The sequence below is a fragment of the Sus scrofa genome, chromosome 2 (assembly GCF_000003025.6).
Source record: "Sus scrofa isolate TJ Tabasco breed Duroc chromosome 2, Sscrofa11.1, whole genome shotgun sequence".
In the NCBI taxonomy this organism is placed as follows: domain Eukaryota; kingdom Metazoa; phylum Chordata; class Mammalia; order Artiodactyla; family Suidae; genus Sus; species Sus scrofa.
This window is the reverse complement of record NC_010444.4, coordinates 95,653,483-95,680,169: the sequence shown is the minus strand read 5'-3', so window position 1 is coordinate 95,680,169 and position 26,687 is coordinate 95,653,483. Positions and strand designations below refer to the sequence as shown.

The window sequence follows — 26,687 nt, the reverse complement described above, 5'->3', positions numbered from 1 at the left end:
ATTTGATTTGGTTTTTCTAAAAATCATATTTTTAGAGCAATTTTAAATTTGCAGCAAAATTGATCAGAAAGTGTAGTGTTCCTGTATCCTCTGTCTTTATACATGTGTACCCTTCCCCACTGTTGAAATACCACATCATGGTTATACATTTGTTACAAAGATTGATTGGATAGTTTGTTAAAATCAATGAAATTTGATTTTTTTTCAATATTTTTTTTTAGTTTTTTTTTTATCACTTAGAAAACACGTCATTTTTAAATTGTGTGATTCCATTTATTTTGCTTTTGAAATTTTTTTTTTTTTGGTCTTTTTTTTTTTCTTATTAGGGCTGCACCTGAGGCATATGGAGGTTCCCAGGCTAGGGGTCGAATTGGAGCTGTAGCTGCCAGCCTATGCCACAGCCACAGCAACGCTGGATCCTTAACCCACTGAGCAGACCAGGGATTGAACCTGCAACCTCATGGTTCCTAGTTGGATTTGTTTCCCTTGCTCCATGACGGGAACTCCCTTTAATTTATTTTTTATAGTGAAAATGTTTTTTGAAAAGCCTTCTCTATTCTTGACATTTAAAAATATTTATTTCATAATAGTACTGATAAAAATGACTATAACAACAAATAGTACTACTCCATATTGACTGCTTACTCTATACCAGATACAGTTCCTAACCATAGCTGGTTTAGTAGGCAGGTTGGATTTTTAGCTTCATTTTACAGAAGAGAATATAGAGGTATAAAATGTTTGAGTGACCTATCCAGAAGTCATACAATTAGTAGATAACAGATTCTATCCTAGGTAGTTTGAGTCCAGGGCCCATGGTTTAACCAAATATGCCATACTACTTTTTAAAAAATATTTTAATATATTTTTAATGTACTTATTGGGCATATTAGGTTTGAAGTAGGAATTCAGCTTTATTTTTGGACTACTTAGGTAGAGGAGAAACCATCAAAGAGGAATATAAACACTTCATCATCAAGGTGGGAGTAAAGCAAGGGATTTGGTAGACCTTGTTGGTGTACTGCTGAGATTTAAGATAAGGAAAAGATAATTTGGCAAGATGAAGTAATGTTGATGGTAGGCATTTTAATGGAATGGTCTGAAGCAGAAGTCAGATGGGAATCGTGTCATGGATTTGAGAACATAGAAACAGTGAGAACAAGTCTTTCAAAAAGTGGCTGTGTATTTGAGGAAGGAGAGAACCTGTAGAATAAAAGAAAGTTACTGTTATTTTTTAGAAAAGTGAAAGGTGTTATAATGCTGATATGAAGGATTTAAATAGAGAAGAAATTAAGGAAGATATAAGAGGGAACCTATTCAGTGGTTGAGGTTTCTCAAAAATTAGAGAGAGGATGGGGCTCTGAAGCATAGATAGAGAGATTTGCTTTATACTGAAGATGGTCTGTTATTTCTAGAGGATGTGGAAGAAGACTGGTACAAATGCAAGTGATTATGAGCTTGTTGGTGGCAAGTGAGAATTCCCATTTGATGCTGTTATATTCTCTGTAAAGTGGAAGATGTCCACTCAATGGAGAGTTAAAAGTTTGATGAGAAGGGCAGGGGGTAATTTAGGAGTTTGGGGTTAGCAGATACAAATTACTATACATAAAATAGACAAAACAGCAAGGTCCTACTGTATAGCATAGGGAACAATATTCAATACCTTATGACCTATAATGGAAAAGAATGTGAAAAAGGATATTTTTTTACTCACTTTGCTGTACATGAGAAACTAACACAACATTGTTAATCAACTATACTTCAGTTAAAAAATAAAGAAAAAAATAAGTTTGAGGGAGATTGGAGGTATAAAGAGATGGAAGAAAGTTTGAATTAGGTATTAGAACAAAAGAAGGATTGATGAGAACAAACTAAGGGCATTTTTGGACTTTCTTGGAAGCCCGCTGACTAGAAATTGGTGATGATAGCATGAATTAAATTTTTTTTCATAGGAACTTTCAGGCAAGTTCTACTGTCACATTTAATATAGATAATGCTCTTGAGCTTGCTAAACTAGTGTTTTAAGTGTGTTATATAGAGTAAATTTGGAAAAGATGAAAAAAAATCACTGTTTTTCATTTTGGTACCCTTACATAATGGAGAGCATTTCTTGGGAATAGAATTTGAATGTGTGTGCTACTTTATTTAACTTTTTTTGATATGGATGTAATCTTTGGATAACTTATAGAGAATTAGTTTAAGTTTAAACATATGTGGTCTTAAATACCTAAATGGCAGAATAATATGTATTTTGATAGTAAACCCATATTTCTTAAAGTATAATTTTCCAAATGTATGGAAAGTTTTCCAGCAGCGTCCAAAAATCTAAATTCATTCGTTGTTAAACTTGTTTGTCTGTTTCTTTACACAGGGTGTGATAGGTATACAGCTGGTTGTTACCATGGTGATGGCCAGTGTCATGCAGAAGATTATACCTCACTATTCTCTTGCTCGCTGGCTACTCTGTAATGGCAGGTAAGGCAAGGATAGGCTGATTTTGACTGGCACTTTAAAATCTCTGTTTGGTTTACTGGGCTGATTAACTTCCTAGAAATAAAGTGCTAATTCCAATATTATAAAAACATGAAAGGGGGAAATAATGAGAAAAACCTAGCTTTCTTATTTCTCTTATTTTGAGAGAATAGTAGTTTATCTGTTTAACTCAAAGGCAATAGGGTCATGGTAGAGAATTTAGTACCTTGCTTCTCTGTCCCTTTTTGTCCATTGCCACTGAAAATACCACATGACTTTTCCAGTTGGTTGAGAAGAGGAAGAAACTATAAATTGCAGGACCTAAATGGTTTCACTGTTGGAAAAAATGACTCAAAGCACATGTCTTATTATTGAGAATTTATTATGAGAGATAGAGGTTCTCTGTTTTACTGTAGAGAATTTTCAACTTTAATTTAGGAAAGAGAGCATGAAATTATTTTGTAGGATTTTAATTTTGTTTATTGTACTGGAAGCTTGCTACTATCTGCACTCCTTCTGTAGAGGAGTGAAATTACCTTGCTGAAATTTGTATAATAAATGAATAAAATTAAAAGTAAAGAAGTTAAATATAGGAGATACAGTAACGCAAAAGCAGTAAAGTTCTGCACACAGAAATACTTATCATAGTCTTGTGTAATTATGAGAGTTAAATGATAGATTTGTACCATGACTATGGTTTTACTCCAGTTAGTCATCTCTAATAAATAACCAAATTCTGTTATTTGTATGTCAGTTTTCTTTTGATCTTTTTTTTTTTTGTTCCTTTTTAGGGCTGCACCCTTGGCATATGGAGCTTCCCAGGCTAGGGGTTGATTCAGAGCTACAGCTGCCAGCTTACGCCACAGCCACAGACAACCATATGGGATCTGAGCCGCATCTGTGACCTACATGGCCATGCTGGATCCTTAACCCACTGAGCGAGGCCAGGGTTCGAACCCGCATCCTCATGGATCCTAGTCAGGTTCATTAACCGCTGAGCCACGAACGGAACTCCCTTGTTTAGATCTTTTGAAGTTAGAAAAGAATGGATAGCTCTTATCCACCTAATGATTTCATACACTGCAAGACAAGTAGTAAGCCATTCTATCCACAAAGCTTAAATTTTCTACATAGTATTTATTTTCTCTAAGGAATTTATTTTCCGGTTTAAATTATATTCTTCTCTAATGTTTTATACTTTTTTCATATGTGTTTAAATATAGGAAAATATTTAGCCTGCTTAAAATACTTAGACTATTTTAAAAGTTGTTTTGTACGTTGATATGCATGTACACGTATATGTAACGTGTGAGAGAAGAGCAGTTTAAAAATGTATATTTTATTAGCAAATTACTGACTAAAGTTTTATTAAAGTTGAAAGCCTCATCAAAGCTACTTATAAGTGAAAAAAATCAATAATCTGTGACTAGTTTTTAATTCTGTAGGTTTATGCCTTGTGTAGCTTGCTTACTTTTTTTGCTTAGCAAAAACCCTTTTCCCTAAGTGAATATCATTAATTCTAAATAAATGGAATCTGAGGTAATAAATTAATAAAATACGTATTAAGGTCACTGCGTGAGGACAGGAGCTCCAGGGTAGTTTATTTTCTACTGAGAATTGCAGAATCTAGACTTTGCTTATGTTGAGTCTCTAAAGAGACTTCCGGATCTCTTTTTGGTTTTAAAGATCTTGGCAGCCTTGTCTCTAGGCAGTTTCTACTTTTTTACATAATTTATGTTTTATTTGCTTCTATCAAAATTGTATTCACCAGTAAAAACTAAAATGTCAGAGATTAAAACTGATTCTCTTTGTTAATGGAACAATGTATTATATTTTGCAAATTTTTACTTTTTTGATAAGTATATGTCATAAGCATACCTACTGCTAATTTGAAGAGAAGCTTATCCTTCAGAAATAAACTTTTTGTGACCTCTCTTTTAAATTTTTTTTTCTCCTTTTTTTTTTAGGGCTGCACTTGCAGCATTTGTAAGTTCCTAGAGCTAGGAGTTGAATTGAAGCTGCAGCTGCTGGCCTATGCCATAGCCACAACAACGCCAGATCTGATCTGTGCTGCATCTGTGACCCATGCCACAGCTTGAGGCAATGCCAGATCCTTAACCAATGGGCAAGGCCTGTGATCGAACCTGCATCCTCATGGATATTAGTCTGGTTCTTAACCTGCTGAGCCACAATAGGAACTCCTGTTTGTGATCCTCATTTGCTTTTATAAATAGGTTAATTTATATTGTCGCTTAATTCCAAATTGGATTCCAAGATAGCAGTCAGGACTTTTTAGTGATAGTTACTCTTCTGCTATAGTTGCATTTCCTTTGTGGTTTTTGTTTGCTTTGCTGTGTTCTTAAGGTCAGCTACTTTTCTTTAGTGTTAATTCTGAAATTTTTAGGTTATGAAGTTATGTTGTTAACTAGCTTTGTTGGATAAGATTATTGATTTTATCATTTTGGGAGAATTACTTTTTTTTATAACCTTTTGTAATATGAAATGATACTGTTTTAATATTAAAACTAAAATCTCTTCTAAATTGTTCATGTAAAAATATTATTGATCAGAAATGACAGTTTGCATTTTAAACCTTATGATGCTGGTGAGTTGAAGAAAGAAAGGAAAGATCTGAAGGCCTTCTTTATTGTCTATAAAATGCTTAAAGGAGTTAAATTCCTATAAAGGAATTTAAGAGGAGAGGCTTATGAGGACTTAAAATTATGAATACTGTAGGATGGTTTGGGAGTGCCTTTATTGAATAGAGTTATTTAGTAGAACTATTCAAATGTAGATACCATGATAGATTAATCATGAGTATGACAGGAGAAACCTCTTTTTAGTCTTGATATCTGTCAACTTTAATATTTATCCCACTAGTATTATACCTTCAAATTATAAGTATTCGTATTGTTCTTAAAAGTTATGGCTTCTCTTTTTATCATGTAAATTAGTTTCTGTCCATATCACTCATTAACCTCTGTCTCTTTTAGAATGGAAAATGTGCACTGGCACCTGATTCTGTTATGTTGACTTAATGAGTATGCCTGCCATTTTCCTGAAGAAGTCAATACCTTGAAAGAATTAGCAGTTTTTGCACATAAATTAGCTTGTTGATTAATATTCATATTAAAAAATTGGCTAGTTTTCTAGCTCTTGTTTATTTATTTATTTATTTTTTTGCCTTTTTTTTTTTTTGTCTTTTTAGGCCCGCACCCTTGGCATATGGAGGTTCCCAGGCTAGGGGTCTAATTGGAGCTTCAGCCGCCAGCCTATGTCAGAGCCATAGCAATGCCAGATCTGAGCCTTGTATGCGACCTACGCCACAGCTCACGGCAATGCTGGATTCTTAACCCACTGAGCAAGGCCAGGGATTGAAACCACAACCTCATGGTTCCTAGTTGGATTTATTTCTGCTACGCCATGATGGGAACTCCTCTAGCTCTTGTTTAATAACAGTTCTATATCATTAGTATTGTAGATCTCTAGTTTTTTTTTTTTTTAATTGATAATCTTTAGCCTCTTTTAATTCCACTACTACTACCTTTATAATGTTTCAAAACTTTGCACTGATAAAGTTTTCTATTTCTCTTGTCTCATTTGGATCTGTACACTCTGACCTTGGTAGAAGAGATGTGTTGAGATTTGCTATAACATCAGAAATCTCAGTGTCTGAACTTATATACAAGTTTCTCATTTAGTTCCTCAAATAGGAATCAGGGTCAAGTGGGGGAACCTGAGAGGGGTCAGGCAGCTATCAACCTAGATCTTTCACAAAATTCAAGCTGATTCAAGGATTCAGCTATCCTTCAGGTGGTTACTTAGGGATTTTAGGCTGCTTCTTTCTCATGTCTCCTGTGTTCCTTCTACTAGCTTGGAGTCGTAACAAATGCTATACCAGTTGGCAAGTAAAGAGAGAGTGGGTAGTGGATTTTTCAGAAGATTCTGGGGTCAAGCTTAGAAGTAGATGTATCATTTCTGCCCACATTATGTAGTCTGGAGCTCTGTGACTGGTTCAGTCAAAGTGCAAGAGAGGTTTGGAAATGTACTTTGCATTGGAAGTAAAAGCAGGATTGGTGAGTGTGTTTAGTCCTTTTTTTTTTTTTTTTTTTTTTGTCTTTTCTAGGACCTCGCCCGCGGCATTTGGAGGTTCCCAGGCTAGCGGTCCAATAGGAGCTGTAGCTGCCGTCCTATGCCACAGCCATAGCAATGCGAGTTCCAAGCCACGTCTGCAGCCTACACCACAGCTCATGGCAACCCCAGATCCTTAACCCACTGAGTGGATCCTCAACCCACTGAGCGAGGCCGGGGATTGAACCTGCAACCTCATGGTTCCTAGTCAGGTTCGTTAACCACTGCACCATGACAGGAACTCCTGTTTAGTCCTTCTTTGCTGTAGTTAATACTGTCTCCATTTTTACAGATGAGAAAATTTTAGCTTTATTTATGTTCACTAACTGAAAAATGAAACAGATCCAGGCCTCTTACCCTGGAAGTCTGATTTCCTAATCTAGTATTTATTTGATTTATGTTGCTCATCAACCCCAGACCCATGTCCTGGAACTGACTATTCGAACAGAGTTTTGAATTTGATAGAGATGAACTTTTCTGCAACCACTGTGACTTTTGTTGGCAATTTACAGAGTAATTTACGATTTTTGTTTTTCTGCCTTTTTTTCCTAGCTGTATTTAGCCTTCTAGAAGATAGCCTCAGGTTATAGGTAGTGTATGGTTTCTATTTACTTACTGTATTTTCTTATGGCTTTTCTAGGACAATTTAGTCACCCTTTATTCTAAACTAAATTAAAAGGCACATCAGCATGTTTCTGATTACCACAAACATGCTACATATGAATTAGAGTTTAATAAGTATCTGTTAAAATTATACCTCTTGTGTCATCGTTTGAGATTACATTTATTCCATGTTACTAAATTATTCTGTATTCCATTCCAGTTTTTTTAATAGAAAAATGTTTTTCTTCTAGAGAGAATTATTAGTTCTCCTCTTTTGCATGCCTTTTTATATGACTATCAGACTTCATTGAGGCATTCCTGTTTTAACAAGAATTTAAGTAGCCGGATCATTTCTGCCATAACCTGTGAGCATGTTACTGATCTTGAAAAACTCAGCTATGTGGAGTCTAGCTCTCCTCCCCAAAGGAAAGAAAAATTGTGGGAAGCTGGTTTCTCTGTACCTTTACTGTGAACTGCTTTCCCTGACTCAAGGAACACTTGTTCTAAACATTGCTCAGATAGCCCGAAGACATTAATTTTTTATTGTGTCAAACGTACTACTGATTTGTAGCCAAAGTATTCTCTACTGTCTATTGTAATTGAAGTTCCTTTTTATTTTGAAGTTTGCTTGGCCCCTCTTTTCATGGAGAGGTAAGTGATAGGTTACATTCTTTGTACATTTGAATAGTGGGTGTGCATGAGGAGTAGGATTTTGCTTTTCTCCTTTATAGCTTCCTTGCTGAACCTGCCTTCCATTTTCCTGATTGTTCAGCTCAAACCTTATGCATTTTTCTCTACCCCTTTATCTCCCTAGGTTCTCACTTTGGTCTGCTACTTCCCTTCATATGTCCCTGATTGAAAATATATTATGGTTGGATTTATTCTGATTTTGTCTCATCCTATATTGGGTAAAGAGGGTGGTGTATCAACACCCTATGTGACTGCTCTTAATTCTTTTTGCCTGTTGTCTTTTGCATGTTGCCTGATCCAAGAATTTGCAAATTCCCTTTGGTGACAGAAACCTACTATTCAAATGCACAGTAGGTGGGACCTATGACCTAAGGGAAAGGTTTAAACCTTCAGCTACAACCCTTATGGAATGCCTGAGTCCTTGCTCTCTTGCCTTAGCTGTCTCAACTTCCAGTTCCAGAATGTCATATTCTAGTAAAGTTTCCAATAAATAACAAGAGAATGTATATGTGCAATAAATTATATTTTGTTTACTTGTACTGATGGGTTTTCTAGATTTTAGGTAGTATTTGTTTTCCCTTGGTTTTTTTTTTTTTTTTCCCCCACTCGTAAATAATTATGGAGATTTAGGTTGGAGACTAAAACTGTCTTTAGTGACCCATGTTGTGAAAGAGTTTTCTGTGATTATTTTTTAAAGCTTTTTTAGCTTGTTCTCAGTACTAAGCTTTTCCATATTTGTTCATGTTCATATTTTCATTTTAAATTTATGAAATTTTTACTTCTCCAAATTTTTTAAGTAATTTGCTTTAAATGGCATTGCTGCTTAATTTTTTTAGAATCTAGATCAATTCTTTCTATATTTTTTGACATTTATTTTTTCAGTACTGTTGAACTGCCTTAGTAAGGTTGTAGTCTGACATTTTATATGAGTTTCATATACAAGGAAATTATTGAAAAATAGTTTCAGTAATTTAGTGGAGTATAACACTAAGTTGGCTTTGTTATCTGAGACAGTGCAGACAGTCTGAACATAAGTGAAAAGAGCCACTGAATAGCCAAGGTAAATGTCATAAAATACAAATATAACTTAACTGCAAGAAGTTCATTTTTTAGTCAGATTCTATTAGTACTTACTCTTTTTTCAAAAAGTTTTTTCTGTTACTGACAATACATGCCTATGATGTAGAAAAAAATGGTTAATTAATAAAAAGGAAGAGTAAGAGGTAATGGACTGTATTCCTGTCAACTAAAGACAGTCTCTCTGTGAATTTCGTTGTATTTCCTTCTCATCTTTTCTATTCATATTTTTCCTTCATGGATGTGATTATATTGTGTGTAATTGTACATCATGTTCTTTTTGCTTAACATGTTAACGTAAGGTGTTTTTCTTTTTTTTTTTTAAGCTTTTTTTTTTTTTTTTTTGGTCTTTTTTGTTGTTGTTTTGTTGTTGTTGTTGTTGTTGCTATTTCTTGGGCCGCTCCTGCGGCATATGGAGGTTCCCAGGCTAGGGGTTGAATCGGAGCTGTAGCCACCGGCCTACGCCAGAGCCACAGCAACGCGGGATCCGAGCCGCGTCTGCAACCTACACCACAGCTCACGGCAACGCCGGATCGTTAACCCACTGAGCAAGGGCAGGGACCGAACCCGCAACCTCATGGTTCCTAGTCGGATTCGTTAACCACTGCGCCACGACGGGAACTCCAGGTGTTTTTCTTTAATTGTATTTTTATAACGGTTATTATTATCATCAAATCTAAAGCTAATGAACTTCTACATCTGTCTTCTAAGCCCATATTTGAAAAGCCTAGTGCAGCAGAGGCAAGCACATTGCAGGTCATTTTGCAAAGGAAAAGACCAGAATTTGAGACCAGAAGTTAAAGTATATTTGAGGGAAATCATATGATATGATGTCATACTGTGTGGGAAGCACTGGCTGTTGAAGCAAATTGTGCAGCTGTACTCGTAGGTTTTACTTTTGATTCACAAACCTTAGATGGCTACTCCATGCTGCTGGCAGTCTGTGTGTGTTCCACTTCTCAGACAACTTTTCAACTTAAATCCTTTCTTCAAACATTTATTCATGCCTGCCTCAGCCTCACTCTATGCTCCTAAAATGAGAACCTATCACTCTCATCTTCATTGCCACCAAACCCACGATTCTAGTTATACATTCAGCCTCTCTTTGTTTCTTTAAAATGTCATATATTTTAACTTTGGCCTACGGAGGGAGTGTCTTGCTATCAAGACCCAATTCCTACATTTGTGTTCCATACCCCATTCCCTCTAACCTTCACCTAGACTTTACCTCTTTGGCCATTTCCTCTCTTCTGTGCCATTAATTGCTTCATTTCTGCTGGATTATTCCTGTTAGTACACACACTGTTTTAAAAAATTCAAGGTTGCCATTGAAAATAAGAACAACAAATAACAAAAAGTCAACCCTGCCTGCCTGCCTTCTTAAAAAACAAAGCCCGTCCCATTATCATTCCTTAGTTTTTGCCCTGTTGCTCTGTTTTCCTTCTTAGCTGGATTTTGTTACATCCTTGTCATTACCTCAACTTTCCCACTTACTTATTAACTATTTAATAATAGTTAAATAGTTTTGTCATGTTTTATTTTGCACTAAGGTGATCTTATTAATTCCTATGAATTTAAATACTGTAATTATATAATAGCCCCAGGTTATTGCTGAGCTCCGGATTCTGATATACAGTAGCCCTCTTGACATTTTCATTTGATGCTTCATAGGTGCTTAAAAACTCAGCATGTTTAAACTCTTGGTTTCTTCCTACTCTACTCCGTGTCAGAAAATGTACTACCATCTTCCTCACATCAGAAATGTAAATATCATCTGTGGAGTTCCTGTCGTGGCGCAGTGGAAATGAATCTGACTAGTATCCATGAGGATACAGGTTCAGTCCCTGGCCTCACTCAGTGGGTCAAGGATGCGGGGTTGCTGTAGGTCAAAGATGTAGCTTGGATCTGGCATTGCTGTGACTGTGGCATAGGCCAACGACTACAGCTCCAGTGCTACCTCTAGCCTGGGAACTTCCGCTGAGGGCGTGGCCCTAAAAAAAGCCAAAAAAAAAAAAAAGAGAGAGAGAAATGTAGAGATCATCCTTTATTCCATCTTTTTTTTTCCATTCCTTATCTTTAGTCCATTAACAAGACCCATTGAAGTTTGAAATATATTTCCCTGCTATTCTTGCCTTGTTCTAATTCACAGAGCAGCAAGAGAAATCTTAAAATGTACATCAAATTATTTCTCTCTCGTTTTGAAACCATTATTTTAGCATAAAATCTATACTCCACACCATTGACTCAGGAGGCTTTTCGTGACGTAGTCCCTTTTATCTCTTCAGCCTCCCTCATATGTTTCTCCTTGAATATGGTGCTGCTGCTTCCTTGGCCTTTTGGTTACCACAGTGTTCTATATTCTTTCATGCTTTTGTGCTTTTGGACATGCTCTACTCCGTGTGGAATGCTCTCCATTTCCATTCTTTTAGTTTGCTGGGCAAGGGTCGGTTCAGAGAGGTTTCCTAACTTAATATCTAAGGTTTGTGTCTTATTCTCACTATTTGATTCTTTTGTGTAGTATCCAATTAATGATGTTTGTCTTTTTAAAAAATTTATTAAATTTTGCCCCAACTGAAATAAAAACATTGAGATATCAGGGACTGGCTTCATTGTGTGCGATTATATATCCATTGCCTGACAGAATAATTGACCATGGTAGGTTCCAGAAATATCTGATTATCAATGGGTAGATGGATGGATGGATAGATGAGTAACAGATTGGAAGTGTCCCTAAGAGCACCCATCTGGCATTCTTGATTTTAACTCTGAACAATAATTGTTACTAATGAAGATGACCTGAATGATATGAATGCAATCCATTTAGAAAAAATGGATTCACAAAATAAGATTAAACAAGTTGGAGACTATTTTAAAAGAAACTAGATCATAGAAAGTGTAAAGGTATTAAAATATTTCATTATCCTAGGACTCTAAAAGTAACTTAAGTTTTTCTGTGGTACTGAGTTCACAGTTAATTATTTCTCTAAGAAATAAAAAACTAATTTTACTCTTTATAAATGAGTTATTGCTTGCAAGTTCTTTTAAATGTTATGCACCCAATCCTCATTATTTGTAGATTCTGTACTTTTGTGTCTTGCCTGTTTGCTAAACTTTATTTGTAACTCACAAATCCATACTTGCAATATTTTCAAGGTTATGCAGAGTGGTAGAAAATTTTAGTGGCATGTTCCCAGCTGAGGTCCAGGTTCCTAGTTGAGACTTTCTTGTTTTACCTGTCATAGTGTAAACAAGTGCCTGTTCTGTGATCTTTTCACTGACAAGGTTTTCACATTTTTGCTTTTTGTTGGTGATTTCATTATTTAAAACAGCCCCCAAGTGTAGTGCTGAAGTGCTTGATGTCTAGTTTGCTAAGCACAAGAAGGCTATGCTGTGCTTTATAGAGAATATTTACTAGAAATATTCACTAAACCCAAGAAAACATTATACTTATGATTACAGTTATTAGGTAAGCTTTGCTTAAGCCTGAGTTATATTACTCTTGACCATGAATTCAATATTAATGAATCAACAGTATATATTAAGTAAGGTATCTTGAAACAGAAACACACATAAAACAAGGTTTTATATTGATTAATTGATGGAGATGTTGTGAGCAGAGGCTCATGGGAACCTAACCCTGCATTTCTCCTAGGAGCAATGGTTTAATGTTCGTGACAACTTTATAGAACATAACTACCGTGAATAACGAGAATCGACTGTAAGTTAAAAGTCTGGACTTAAATCAAAATTTCAGGAAGTGCCCCCTCACCCATGTTAATTATCGTTTAGGGAATTTGGGTTGGAATATATATTTTATTTTAAAACCCTTAAACTAAGAAGAGAACTGAATTCATTTAGTGATCCTTTTGAGCACTTACTATATGACAGTAACTACTAATTTTGAAGTTTACTTGAAGTCAGTCATAAAATCTTCACTCCAAGAATCTGTAAGCTAGGAGAATATTCCATTTAAACCCAACTGGTCTGATACCAACTGCAATTCAGTTTTCATACTACCTACCTAGAGTTAGCACAGACCCTAGAGATTAAAGGCAAAGTCCTCCATAAAAATGCCCAGGCTTCGGATGCCAGCTGCAAGTTCTTGGAGTCCCTAGGCTTATGACACCCAGCTACTGGCTACATATTAGGGCATTTCCGTTACCCCCTCAGGTTAAGTAATTCCCTAGAACAGCAAACTCAGGAAAGTGTAGTGATTATACTTTTATTGTAAAGATTACACACAGGTATGGTTTGGGAAGGATCACAGAGTTTCCATGTCTTCTCTCTGTTGAGTAAGGGCATGTCACCCTCCAGGAACTTCAGTATTAAATAGCTAGGAAGCTCTCCTAGTTTCTGTGTCCAAAGATTTTATGAAGTTTCATTACATAAGTATGATTTTAAATCATTCACTATATGATTAAACTTAATCTTCAGCTCCCTTCCCCTTCCTAGAGGTCAGGTGGCTGAAAATTCCAACTCTAATCACACGGTTGGTATTTCTGATGACCATCCTCCATCTTGGAGCTATCTGGAGGTCCACATTCTTTTCACTCAGAAAATTCCGAGAGTGTTTGAAGCTCTGTGCTAAGAAGTGAGGACAATGATCAGATGTATTCTTTATTAAACCACAGAGAGACTGCTTTATAAAGTGTCAGAGGTAAATTAGGAGCTTCTCAGTAGGGGCGTAGGTGTTTACAAGCAGAGAGAAGAATATATGCAAAGATGCCAAGGGGTGAAAGAATTTGTGGAATAAATGTCATTTAGTCTATATAGAATGTCATGTTCAAAAAGGGAATTCTTGAAGGTGAGTCTGGTGAAGTAGACAGTAGTCAGACGTGAAAGGCTGTGAAAATAGGTGGTCACAAACCTTTTATTTGGCCTTGTAAGGTATGTTTTAGTTTTAATGCAAACTTTTTTTTGTCTTTTGTCTTTTTAGGGCCGCACCTGTGGCACATGGAGGTTTCCAGGCTAATCAGAGCTGTTGCTGCTAGCCTACACCAGAGCCACAGCAACGCCAGATCTGAGCCTCATCTGCAACCTACACCACAGCTCATGGCAATGCCTGATCCTTAACCCACTGAGCGAGGCCAAGGATCGAACCTGCAACCTCATCATTCCTAGTTGGATTTGTTTCCACTGCGGGAACTCCAATACAAACTTTCAAATACATACAAAGAGGAGAGAGAATAATATCAAGAATTCATAATGAATATGATGAGCTCCGATGTACTCATCTCCATGGCTGGTGGACAGTTCGTTTCATCTATACACCCTTTTTTCTCTCCTTTCCTCCAATAACATTTTGTAGCAAATGTTATTATTTCATTCATAGATATTTTAGTATGTATCTATGAAATATTGCTTCTACAAAATTACTATAATGACAATATTACAGCTAAAATTTTTAACAATAATTTCTTTATATCATTAAATATGCAGTCACAACTCAGACCGCCAGTTTGGCAGTATTTTTTTTTCCTCTTATTTTTTAGGGACTCATCTGTGACATGGGAATTCCTAGGCTAGGGGGTTGAATTGGAGCTGCAGCTGCCAGTCTATGCCACAGCCACAGCAATGCGAGATCTGAGCAGTCTGCGACCTACACAGCAAGACTGGATCCTTAACCCACTGAACGAGGCCAGGGATTGAACCCACATCCTCATGGATACTAGTAGAGTTTCTTACCGCTGAGTCACAACGGGAACGCCCCAGTTTGGCAGTATTTTTAAAAACAGCAAATAGGCAGTGGCATTTTTTTTTAAATTAGGGTATTTCACTTAAAAAATTTAGATTTTGGAGTTCCTGTCGTGGCGCAGTGGTTAACGAATCCGACTAGGAACCATGAGGTTGCGGGTTCCATCCCTGCCCTTGCTCAGTGGGTTAACGATCTGGCGTTGCCATGAGCTGTGGTGTAGGTTGCAGACACGGCTTGGATCCCGCGTTGCTGTGGCTCTGGCATAGGCCGGTGGCTACAGCCCCGATTTGACCCCTAACCTGGGAACCTCCATGTGCCACAGAAGCAGCCCAAGAAATGGCAAAAAGACAAAAAAAAAAAAATTAGATTTTTATGGTTGAAAAACTTGGTAACTCTTATCAACTAGGTGTCTGTTTCTTTTTTTATAACAGCAAGACTTTGGTCAAAGTCCTTGCCTAGCTGCCTTACTCACTGCTTTACCCTCTGAGGAGTCTTGGAAAGGATTTAATCCAGCATGTATCTTGATAAGATTTGCATTATGGAAAAATAAAGGTGGGATCAGAATGCATTTAGGAGAGAGTCCAGGGGAAAGGAAAGGAACCATTTAGAGAGTTTTGCCATAGTCAGAGCTAGAGAGGAAGATATGCTAAACTTTTGAGGACCTTTTAGGGGAGTAGGCAAGTTTAGAATTTTAAGAGTTAAAGAACAGAATTGATGATAACATGTGGAAAGGGCATGTTGAATGTAGAACCCAAATATCAAACTTAGGTGGCTGGCAGATAGGACGTTCAGATGAGACAGGAAATTTAGAATGGGTAGGTAGGGGCTTGGAAAGGAAAAAAATGACTCATGGATGTTTTGACTGAGTGATGGATGTAAATACAACCAGTTGGAGCCCTAACTGAAGAGGGTTAGATATAGCCAAGATTAAAGAGTTTTGTAAATACAGCACTTTACTCAAATTCTTATACACCTGAAGTGTGAAAATTCTCCAGCTAAATTAGAGGAAGAAAAGAAAGGAAAACAAAACTGATAGTTTTGAGGCCATTCAGAGGACTCTCTTTTTAAGACAAATCAGTTCTTTCTGTGTGAATGAAAGATGGGTAGAGAATTCTAATGTGCTTCTGCCTGCTTGCCTGCAAAATTCACGCCATTTATTGTTAAAGTTAGCCAGTATCATCTTAGTATCTATGTTAATACACCGTAAGTTCTAAGAAAAATACTTACAAACAGCATTGCAGGGTCTGCCATCTAGTAAGTGCTTGGTAAATTTGCTAGATTTGAATTAAGGCTTAAGAAGTAATGTCTGTTACAGATGGGAGTTTTTTATCTTTTATTTCCCTGCAGTGTCATCATAAATAGGAAATTCAATAAATATTTGTAGAATAAATGAATAATTCTAGTGACTTTAATTCTTTATTTAAAAGAATTACTTTTTTCTTAGTTTGAGATGGTATCAACATCCTACAGAAGAGGAATTAAGAATTCTTTCAGGAAAGCAGCAAAAAGGGAAAAGCAAAAAAGATAGGTAAGTTATATTTTGGGGCTTGTTTTACATATATAACAAAATTTATGTAAATATATTTTGGTTAAAGGAACATTTACTGGTTATGCCATAAACAGTTGATAAATCTGAGATCAAAACCCAAGGAAATGAAGTTCCCGCTGCTATACATTGGGGATTGGCAGTGTCTCTGGAGCACTGGGATGCAGATTCAATCCCTGGCTTGGCTCAGTGGGTTAAGGATTCAGTGTAGGTTGCAGCTGTGGTTTGGATCAGATACCTGGCCAGGATCTGATCCTAGCCCAGAACTGCATATGCCCTGGGGCAGCCAAAAAAAGAAAAACAAATTGAATCACCCTCTAAGAAAATCTGATATGTAGTAATCTAATACGTAAGCAGAAAAGTGATTATTTTACTTAAGAACCGGGAGAGGGAGGTTTAGTGGGGGGAGATCCATCCATCCCTATGTTATCACCTAAGATAGTACTTTTCCAAATTTGGCTACCACTCAGTATGATCATATTGGGCAAACTCATTTGCTTTCTTTACCTGTTTCCTCATTTTTTAAATAAACGTGGTGGGAAATAAAATTTCTTAGGTCCTCTTCAGGCCCCTGAATATTATGCTTAAAGTTTATGAAGAAAGCTGCCTACTAATAAACCTCACTGAACGGACCACAGAAACCTCATCTGTGAAGTAGAAGGGCCCAAACATAGTAATTTTGAAGGATTCTTCTGGCTCTAAAGTTTTATATCCTGATTTATATTGAATTTTCAAGGAAAGTGCATGTTAATTAGCCTCTCTAAATGGACCTTAGTTTCCTTAGCTGGGGACCACTTCTTAAGATCTGAAACTGTGGTGCTAATATATTAGAAAATGTCAGTGACAACATATTGTCACCTAATTTCTCATGTATATCATAAAAATTATACTAATGTAGGCTAATGGATTTATAGGTACTAAAAAATTCTTTAAACATTAATGATTAATTGGCATGAAATTAGAAATTTGAGGAGGCTGTTTTTCTGATCTTGCTACCATTTTTTCACTTACTACAAATATACTTTCAAACTCATTGGAATGTTACATGTAAATGCTCCTTCTCTGTGTTCCAGTAGTTATGTTCTTTAATAAAATATTTCTGCCTGGTATAATTTTAAAAACACTTTACACAGTCTTAATTTAGCCCACTCAGTAACCCTGAGTATTAATTTAATTTATATTTTTTACTAATGAGGAAGCTGTTGACCAAAGATTTAAATGAGTTACTTGGAGCTCCCACTGTGGTGCAACAGGATCTGCGGCCTCTTGGAAGCCACTGGGATGCAGGGTTTGACGCCCAGCAGAGTGGATTAGAGATCAGGTGTTGCTGCAGCTGTGGCTTAAGTCACGAGTACTGCCTCAGTCCCTGGCCTGGGAGCTCCATATGCTGCAGGGCAGCCAAAAATTACATTAAAAAAACAAAACAAAACAGTTACTCAAATTGACATAACTAGTAAGAGCCAGGATTTTAATCCATGTCAGTGTTTAGTTTCAGTATTTCTTTTTAAATTCCACCTGTGCCTTTTCATAGGTATCATGGTCAACATTTGTAAAGCTTAGTTATATAGTATTTATTTTATAAACACTTGAATTCTTATTATATATGTTGTAGTCAATGATTTTGTTATTTATTTATTTAAAATTTCAGTTGATTTATGTATTTTTTAAATTTATTTATGCTCGCACCTGTGGCATGTGGGAGTTCCTGGGCTAGGGGTTGAACCTGTGCCACAGCAGCAACTCAAGCCACAACAGTGACAACACTGAACCACTGGGCAACTCCAGTAATTTTCTTATTTTGCAGTAACTTTTGTATGTTAAAAGTGCTTTATCTTTACAAAAAGTTGCACTAACAACGCTGTCCTGTTCCACCTAACCATATTATTATCTCATTTATTGACATAAAATAAAATTTTTACTGAGGTGTTACCTGTTTATATTGATTTAAGAATAAATGCAAATTTGTTGGTATTTTAATGATTGTTACTGAAACTTAGTTTATTACTTTCAGTTTATGTTTGATTTTGTTTATCTGAAGAATTCTGTTTTCCTCCATCTATGATTCCTAGTAAAATGAGTTCATCTTTCACATTTCTGAATTTCTCATGCCCGTAAATCTTATTTTTTCATCTCTGACTTAATTATAGCTACAAGTCTGTTTATATGTATGTATGTGTGTATGTGTAATTTCAAAGTGAAATGCATTTTGTCTTCATTTCCTTTTACTGTTGTGCCTAAGAAAAGAGATGTTAGGCTGTCTTTAAGTCACAGGAGAGCAGGAAAAATTGGATGAAATGCTAAACTAGCAATCAAGGTTTTGTTGCCATCACTAGTTTAGATAACCCTTTCCCTGGTAATCTATATATTCTCATAATAATTTACATCCATATTTTGTAGTTCCCCTTTAAAAACATCTTTTGAGTACCATACCTCCTTTTTGATGAAATATTAGAAGTTCTTCCTTTTCATTGTAAAATTTATAACCTCATTTATAATTAGTTTGATACAAACACTTTAACAGTGAGGGTAACTTGTTTTTTGTGTCACTTGTCTGATTTTTATAGGAAATATAATGGTCACATTGAAAGTAAGCCACTAACCATTCCAAAGGATATTGATCTCCATCTAGAAACAAAGTCAGTTACAGAACTGGATACTTTAGGTAAGGGAAATCTGGGTAAAGTTTCTGTAAATCTCAGTTTTATGTTATGCTAGTGAAAGTAATTTTATCTATTGTTGTCACATTTTTTGTTTTTCTGATTAATTAAGTCCATTATACAGAGTATGAAATTTTTCTAAGAGCTTAGAAGCTCAAAATGACTTCATCTGAATTGAATTTTTCTATCCACCTAGCTTGTATTAAGCCTTATTTTTCCCATTTTTTTTCAGAAGAGGCTAACTTACACAAGTTTGTTATACAGTTTGTTTATGTTGAGTTTACAGTTAGTTTTCATTCTCTGAAATTCCATTCTAAATTGCCATCTATTCCAGTCTACTCCTTTTATTTGTTACTTGCAGAGATGCATTGTACATTTGTATTAAATTACTACACTTAGAACAATTCAACTTCATGCTCACATTTAGTAGAAAGGAAAGTGGTTTTAGAATAATGAGTTAGATTAGGAATAGGAAACTTTTTCAGGATTTACTTGTATCCACGGAGTGTCTCTGAATAAGTCATTCAGTTTTTTCCTTGTATCAGTATTTATAATTGAATAATAATAACTATAATGCTTTAAATTTAAAATAAAACTTATATGAAATTATTCAAATCCTAGAAGAGAAAGTCATCTAAGATGATATTGTTTACAACATTAGTTTTTAAACCTGTCTATATGTCAGAATCACCTAAGCTGCTCTTTATTTTTAAAGACTCCCCTTAACTACCATTAGAAACTCAGTAAATCTAGAGTGGGTTCTAGGAATTTGTATTATTTTAAAATGTTCTATTTGGTTCTGATATTTTGACCAGGTTTGAGAACTAAAGGCTTACATGGTAGGTGAGGAATTAAAATAAGACATTAAAAAATAATTCTGGTAATGCTGTATAGAATCATTTAATTTGGTCCTTCTTGGGTTAAATCATACCACCTCAACAAAGCCTTAATAGAGTCATCTAGCATCTCATATAGAATTATTTTATAATACAAAGTGGCTTCAATACATTTGAAAGTTAATTCTCCATTTATAAAGATTATATGTGCATGTATACATATATGGAAAGGATATGCTAGAAAATGTCAGTGAGGAACAATATAAATCAGCTGTTTCATGTCATTAAGACTGGCTATGTTGGAGTTCCCTTGTGGCACTGTGGGTTAAGGATCCAGCATCACTTTAGCGACTTGGGTAGCTGCTGTGGTGTGGGTTTGATCCCTGGCCTGGGGACTTCAACATGCCGTGCATGGACGCAGGTAAAAAAAATAAAAAATAAAAAAGGACTGGTTATGCCATCCTCTTTTTTTCTTTAGAACTGTCTTTCATGCAAAATTTAAAACATGTGAAAGTGCTTGAACTTTTTAATTAGTTTTCACATTTGTTTTATTACTGTATGTATGCTTACTTGTACAATAATATTTATACACATTTCCTGATACCTAAGGCAGCTTTTTGTTATTTTAATAACTGATTATTGAATAATTATCATCTAATTAACTTTAATAATTGTTTAAATCTGGTACTTATCAGACATGTTGTAAGTACTTTATTTGTATTAACTCACCCTCAAAATTCTGAGTTAACTGTAACTGACTTTTTTTTTAACTAGTTAAGAGGAGTTAAAAACTTGACCGGGGTTAGTCATTTAGTGAGAATCAGGCTATTTAATAAACTTAAAACATTGAAGTTAGGGATAGGTGGCTTCAGCTTATTCAGTATTTTGTTTTACTTTTACAATTTTGAGAACTAATTGCAAATGGTACTGGTTAAACAACAGGTCACATAACATCAATATCATTCTAGTTAATCAGAATAACCGGGAGATGTTTTATTTATGTTTATATTTATGTAATTGTCCATGATGCATATTCTGTATATGTGTTTAGGTAGAAGTAAAGGGTTTTTTGCCTGAACTTCAGGTACTCTCAGGCAGTTAATGCAAACCATCAGGATTGATGATGTCCTAGGTTTTCCTTTGATTCCAGTGTTCTGTTGAAAGGCATATATGAAGAATATTTGATTTAAATTTATAGCAAGAATATGTATAATTTGTTTTTGTCGTGTGTGTGTGTGTGTATATATATAATTGCTATCCCAATAACTATCTTAAAAGTTTCTCAATTTGCATTAACTGTCTATTATCAGAACCTCTTAAAGAACGTAAGAACATTTAAATGTCACTTGGCCATTTGCTGTGAATGAGTTCCCTGGTGGAAGCCTGTGTGAATGTGGGCAGGGATGGAGAATTGAAACACTTACTTGACCTTTTGTTAATAAAAAGTGAAAATCTTTGATTAAACAGATATTTATCTGTTCCATTCATTTCTCTGCTGTCCTTCCAGAAAATTATTTAAAAAGCTCAACTGAGTGAGCTTTTAGAGGGGAAGTGGGGTGTTTAGAGGATAGGATAGAAATCGTGCAAGCACTTTAGGGTAAATAAACTGGTATTCAGACGTTATTGAGTCTATACAACAAAAAAAGATAAAGCAGTTAAAATGACTTGAACATTAAGTTGAAGCAAATAAATTACCCAATTATGAAAGGATTTGGAGTTTTTGCTATTGCCTCATAGAGAAGTAAGTTTGTTTTGATATTTAAATAAGTCTTATTTTGAGTGGTATCTTATTTTTAAAATATTTTTTATGCACATGTCTGATTTAAAAATATCCCCAGGTATTACATTTTACAACTAGTATTTTCCAAAAGCAATATAGATCATTTTATCATGTGCCACTTAGAAATGGAAATTAATGTTTATGTACATGATATATTTCCACCATTTTAGGCCTTCTACAAAATGTTGTTGCTATTTTAGATTACTCTTTGGCAGAATAAACCAGGATATCTTAGAAGAAAAGGGGATGGAATCATATTTACTTTCAGACAATTCTGATTGTAATGTTAACCCATAAGGATGGAATAGTTTGTTGAAGGTGTATGGCTTTATGGAAAAATGACAGGGATTTCATCAGCTTTTCTTGCAGGAGCAGAAGAAAGAATAAAAATATATTTATTCAATTTATTATTTTAATCTGTACAAAATGACTAGTCCTCCATTAGTGTGGTTAATAACTGACAGAGCATTCAGCTTTCTTGCTTCACAGAAATGAATATAAGTAAATCTGTAGTACTCTACAATAAGTTGTATTCTAAAGCTAAAATATTACAGCTTAGATTCTTTTTTAAAAAAATCTTGATGTATAATTTTTGTAAAGCTTATCAGCTAAGAAAGTACCAGTTCATTTTGAAGACATTTTTAACAACATAACCAATTTTTGATATTCATTTCAGGTTTATTTTAATTATTTATGATATATTAAAATTTTGCTGTGGATACCAACATTCTTGATCTGTGTCCTACATTTTTAGATTCTCATATTTGCAAACTTTACAATGCAAATCATGAAATAGAATAAAATCTAACTTGTTTGAAATTAATTATAGATAAATCCCTCTAAGTTGTTTATTAAAGTTGAAGTAAAACTTTCTTAAACTTCTATTTTTCAGCATTGCATTACTTTCCAGAATACCAGTGGCTGGTGGATTTCACAGTGGCTGCTACAGTTGTTTATCTAGTAACTGAAGTTTACTACAATTTTATGAAGCCCACACAGGAAATGAATATCAGCTTAGTATGGTGCCTACTTGTTTTGTCTTTTGCAATGTATCCTTCAAAACATCATTAATATTAATTTATGAATTTGTTTTCCTTTTATATCTGATGCTGTTAGATCTCGTTTCTGATTTTAAAGGATTTTAGATCATTAGATTATTTTTTTGTTGAAATTCTCTTTATTTAGTTGAAAAAAATTTTCAGAGTAGTGGTAGATAGTTTAAAAAGTGAGGTACAAGGAAAAATACCAGTTTTCTTCCTTTCCTTTCTTGTCTGACTCATGTTATAGAGGAGCCACTTTTACCTTTTTTAGATACTTCTTTGGAGATTGCCTTCCATATGTTTAAATATTTTATGATGATAGTATTTCCTTAATTTTAGGTATTACTGCACCTTTCTTTCCCTTCCTTTTGCTTCCCTTCTGTTCTTTCTAAATGGTAAGGAGACAACTTTTTACTGAAATCAGTAGTTGTTTTTAGTTACACCTATATATTATATATATATATATATATGCCTATATATTATTTATAGCTAAGCATTTTAGTACCTTTTACCCTACTTGAATAATTTCCTATTATTCTTATATAGAAGCTAAACTCTTCTATAGAATTCAAAACCTCACTAGTTAAGATACATTGTTTTAAAATTGAAGTATATTTGATCTATAATAATATAAATTTCAGATATGTAGCATAGTGATTTGGTATTTTTACAGATTATACTCCATTTAAAGTTATTTCAAGATAATGGCTGTAGATTCCTGTCCTTGTTGCTTATCTATTTTATGTATAGTAGTTTTTATCTTTTAATTGCATATCCCCAATTTGCTCCTCCTTCCCTCTCCCCTTTGGTAAGCACTGTTTTGTTTTCTATATCTATGGGTCTATTTCTGTTTTGCATTTACATTTGTTTGTGTTTTTTAGTTCCACATATAAATGATGTCATATAGTGTTTGTCTTTCTCTGACTTCACCAAGCATAATATTCTTTAGGTCCATTGACGTTGCTGTAAATGGAAGAATTTCATTCTTTTTTTGGCTGATACTCCATTGTGTGGGTGTACACCATAGCTTCTTTATCCATTATCCATTTGTTCGTTGATGGGCATTAGGGTTGCTTCCACATCTCAACTTTGATAAATATTACTGCTCTGAACATTGGGGTGCACCTATCTTTTCAAATTAGTGTTTTCATTTTCTCTGGATATATATCCAGGAGTGGAATTACTGGATCATATGGTAGTTCTGTTTTTAGTTTTTTTGGAACCTCCATACTGTTTTCTACAGTGGCTGCCAGATACATCATTTCTATTCTATTTTCCATGGAAATATCCTCTTAGAACTCTCATTTCTCTAAACTTGATACATACCTAATATCCTGGGATTTTCTTCCTAAGAATTCCCTGTGCCTCTTTTTGGATAACATCTCTTCTTGGGTTTACTCTCTTCTTTTGGCAAGTTCTCCTATAGTGTTTTTAGGAAGTGTGGTACCTTTTTTGTTTGAGATCTTGTATGCTTGAGTTATCTTTATTTTTTTCCCCGTACTCAGTTGCTATTTTGGCTTAGTACAAATTCTAAGAAAGAATTAGTTTTTCCTCAGAGTTTTAAAAGCTCTTGAGCAATTGGTGCCCTCTTTGCATATACTTCTTCTCCCACTTACATTCACTCTCCAGGAGCTTTTTCTCTTTTACCAGTATCCTTTTGGTATTTCATCATTAACTGTGATAAATTCTTGGTTTAGCTCTTAAACTGGAAACTCATTTCCTTTACTACTGGGCAATATTTTTATTTAATTTTAAGGTTGTACATATCCACTTGTCTAGAGCCCACCTCCTTTCTGTTTCATGTTTGTACTCGTATTTCCATATGCATACAAGCCTACTGCTTGATTTTAATTTTAGACTTTAGCTATTGTTTCACTCTGGAAATGAGAACTTAGCACCTCTGCTTAGCTTGTCACCATTGATCATTTCCCATTCATCTCATCTTCTAACTAGAGTAATGTCATACTTTAAGAAAATATTCAGTATTTGTTATGAACATGTAAACACTCTTCACAGATAAATTCTTGTTTTTTCATTTTCATTTGATTATTTTCTTTGTACGTATTGTTAATTCAACCTCAAACTCTTCTCATTTTTAGAAGCATCAGGTGGTATGTCAGTTTCATCTTCTTGAGTTCTTCTGGAGCCCTCAGGTAGGCCCTGATCTGGATTGGTTAACCGTCCCAAAGGATGCACAGCTGTTCCCCAGGAACCACCAATTATTGTCTTTTTAGAGATTCCCTTTACATCTCTTGACCTGGGGCTCTTTTTCTTCATGTCTACCTCTTACTTGGTTTACTTCATCAATTTGGGGGAGCATATCTTCCATTATTTATTCAGGAAGGTTGTGTGGGAGTGCATATTTTGTGACTTTGCATGCCTGAAAATATTTTCATCCTACCTGAAAATAATTTATCCCTTAATTAAAAATGAAATTCTGGAGTTCCCATCTTGGCGCAGCAGAAAAGAATCCAACTAGGAACCATGAGGCTGTGGGTTCAAATCCTGGCCTTTCTCAGTGGGTTAAAGATCCAACGTTGCCATGAGCTGTGGTGTAGGTCGCAGATGAGTCTCGGATCTAGCGTTGCAGTGGCTGTGAAGTAGGCCGGCAGCAACAGCTCCAGTTAGACCCCTAGCCTGGGAATCTCCATATGCCATGGGTGTGGCCCTAAAAAGACAAAAGAAAAAAAAAAAAAGAATGGAATTCCAGGATTAAAAATCATTAATAATTTTGAAGGCATTTATTTTCTTTGAAGTTTCATTCTTGCTTTTTAAGAATTCCAGTTTTTGGGAGTTCCTGTTGTGGTGCAATGGAAACAAATCCGACTAGTGTCCATGAGCATGCGGGATACAGGTGTGATCCCTGGCCTGGCTCGGTGGATTGGGGATCTGGTGTTTCCCTGAACTGTGGTGTAGGTTGCAGATGTGGCTCAGATCCCGCATTGCTATGGCTGTGGCCTAGGCCGACAGCTGTAGCTCTGATTCAACACCTATCCTGGGAGCTTCCATATGCCACAAGTTCAGCCCTAAAAAAGCAAAAAAAAGAATTTCAGGTGCTATTCTGATAGCTGATTTTTCATATATCCATGTGTTCCCCCCCCCCCATGTGGAACCTTTACCATCTTGTCTTTGGCCACTTCATATGATGAAATTTTATGATGATATGCCTTTTGTTGAGGATATCCTTCATCTGTTGTGCTGGGATTTCACCAATCTGGAAACTCAAGTTCTTGACTTGTAGAAACTTTTCTTGAATTATTTTATTTGTGATTGCCTTTTCTTCATTTTCTCTATTTCTGAATGCTCATTGCTCAGATTTTAGATCTCTTACAGTAGTTCTCTAAGATGCTTCTTTCTCACAAAAAATGTTTATAGTTATATTTTAATTATTTAGGAGTCCCCAACCCTTCAAAATTTTTTTAATTTCTGCTATAATTGCAAATTTTCAAATATTTCTTTTTTGTTTCTCCCTCCATCCTGGAAGTGTGTCTTCTCATGTCTGTTTGAGGTATGGATAGATTATATAAACCTTTTTCTTCTACTAAGTATCTTTTTACTCTTGAGTTGCTTTGTTTCTTTGGTCTGGTTGCTGTCTTTCATGTTAAAGACTCTGAGATCTGGTGATCTGTATTTGCCTGTTATTTTATTTATTTATTTATTTATTTATTTATTTATTTATTTTTGCTGTTGGGGCCACACCCACGGCATATGGAGGTTTCCAGGCTAGGGGTCTAATCAGAGCTACAGCTGCCAGCCTATACCACAGTCACAGCAACACCAATTCTGAGCTGTGTCTGCAGCCTACACCACAGCTCACTGCAGCGCTGGATCCTTAACCCACTGAGCGAGGCCAGGGATCAAACCCACAACCTCATGGTTCCTGATTCCTTTCCACTGCACCATGATGGGAACTCCAGCCTGTTCATATTCAAGTGTGAGGCACAAAAAGCCTGAATGGAAGCTTGGAGCATCTTGTCATCTTGATGGATAAGAGATCATCTTTTTTATCCTCTCCAAAGTATAAATCTTCAGACTTCTTTCGGGGGGGGGGGCATTTTGAACTGGTTATTTTCTAAAAGTACTTCTTTTTGTTAGTACTTGGTCTTAATACCTCATGTTATACTCCCAACGCATATTTGCCCTTTCATCCCAGTGTAGAT

At 35.3% G+C, this 26,687-nt stretch overlaps 1 protein-coding gene across 14 annotated transcripts in view; it reads left to right on the top strand.

Annotated features, from left to right (window-relative positions):
* The window catches only part of TMEM161B (transmembrane protein 161B), a 75,132-nt gene that overhangs the window by 20,406 nt on the left and 28,039 nt on the right, over window positions 1-26,687 (top strand). For 5 of the 14 annotated variants that reach the window (XM_003123774.5, XM_013994974.2, XM_021084516.1 and 2 more), the window contains 4 exons: window positions 2,372-2,475; window positions 16,113-16,196; window positions 18,779-18,876; window positions 22,380-22,536. In XM_003123774.5, coding sequence (XP_003123822.3) covers window positions 2,372-2,475; window positions 16,113-16,196; window positions 18,779-18,876; window positions 22,380-22,536 — 443 coding nt within the window. Of the gene's footprint in view, window positions 1-2,371; window positions 2,476-7,155; window positions 7,194-7,829; window positions 7,858-12,625; window positions 12,692-16,112; window positions 16,197-18,778; window positions 18,877-22,379; window positions 22,537-26,687 lie in introns of those variants that run through there. The other 9 variants (XM_021084527.1, XM_021084524.1, XM_021084522.1 and 6 more) reach the window with 8 other exon arrangements.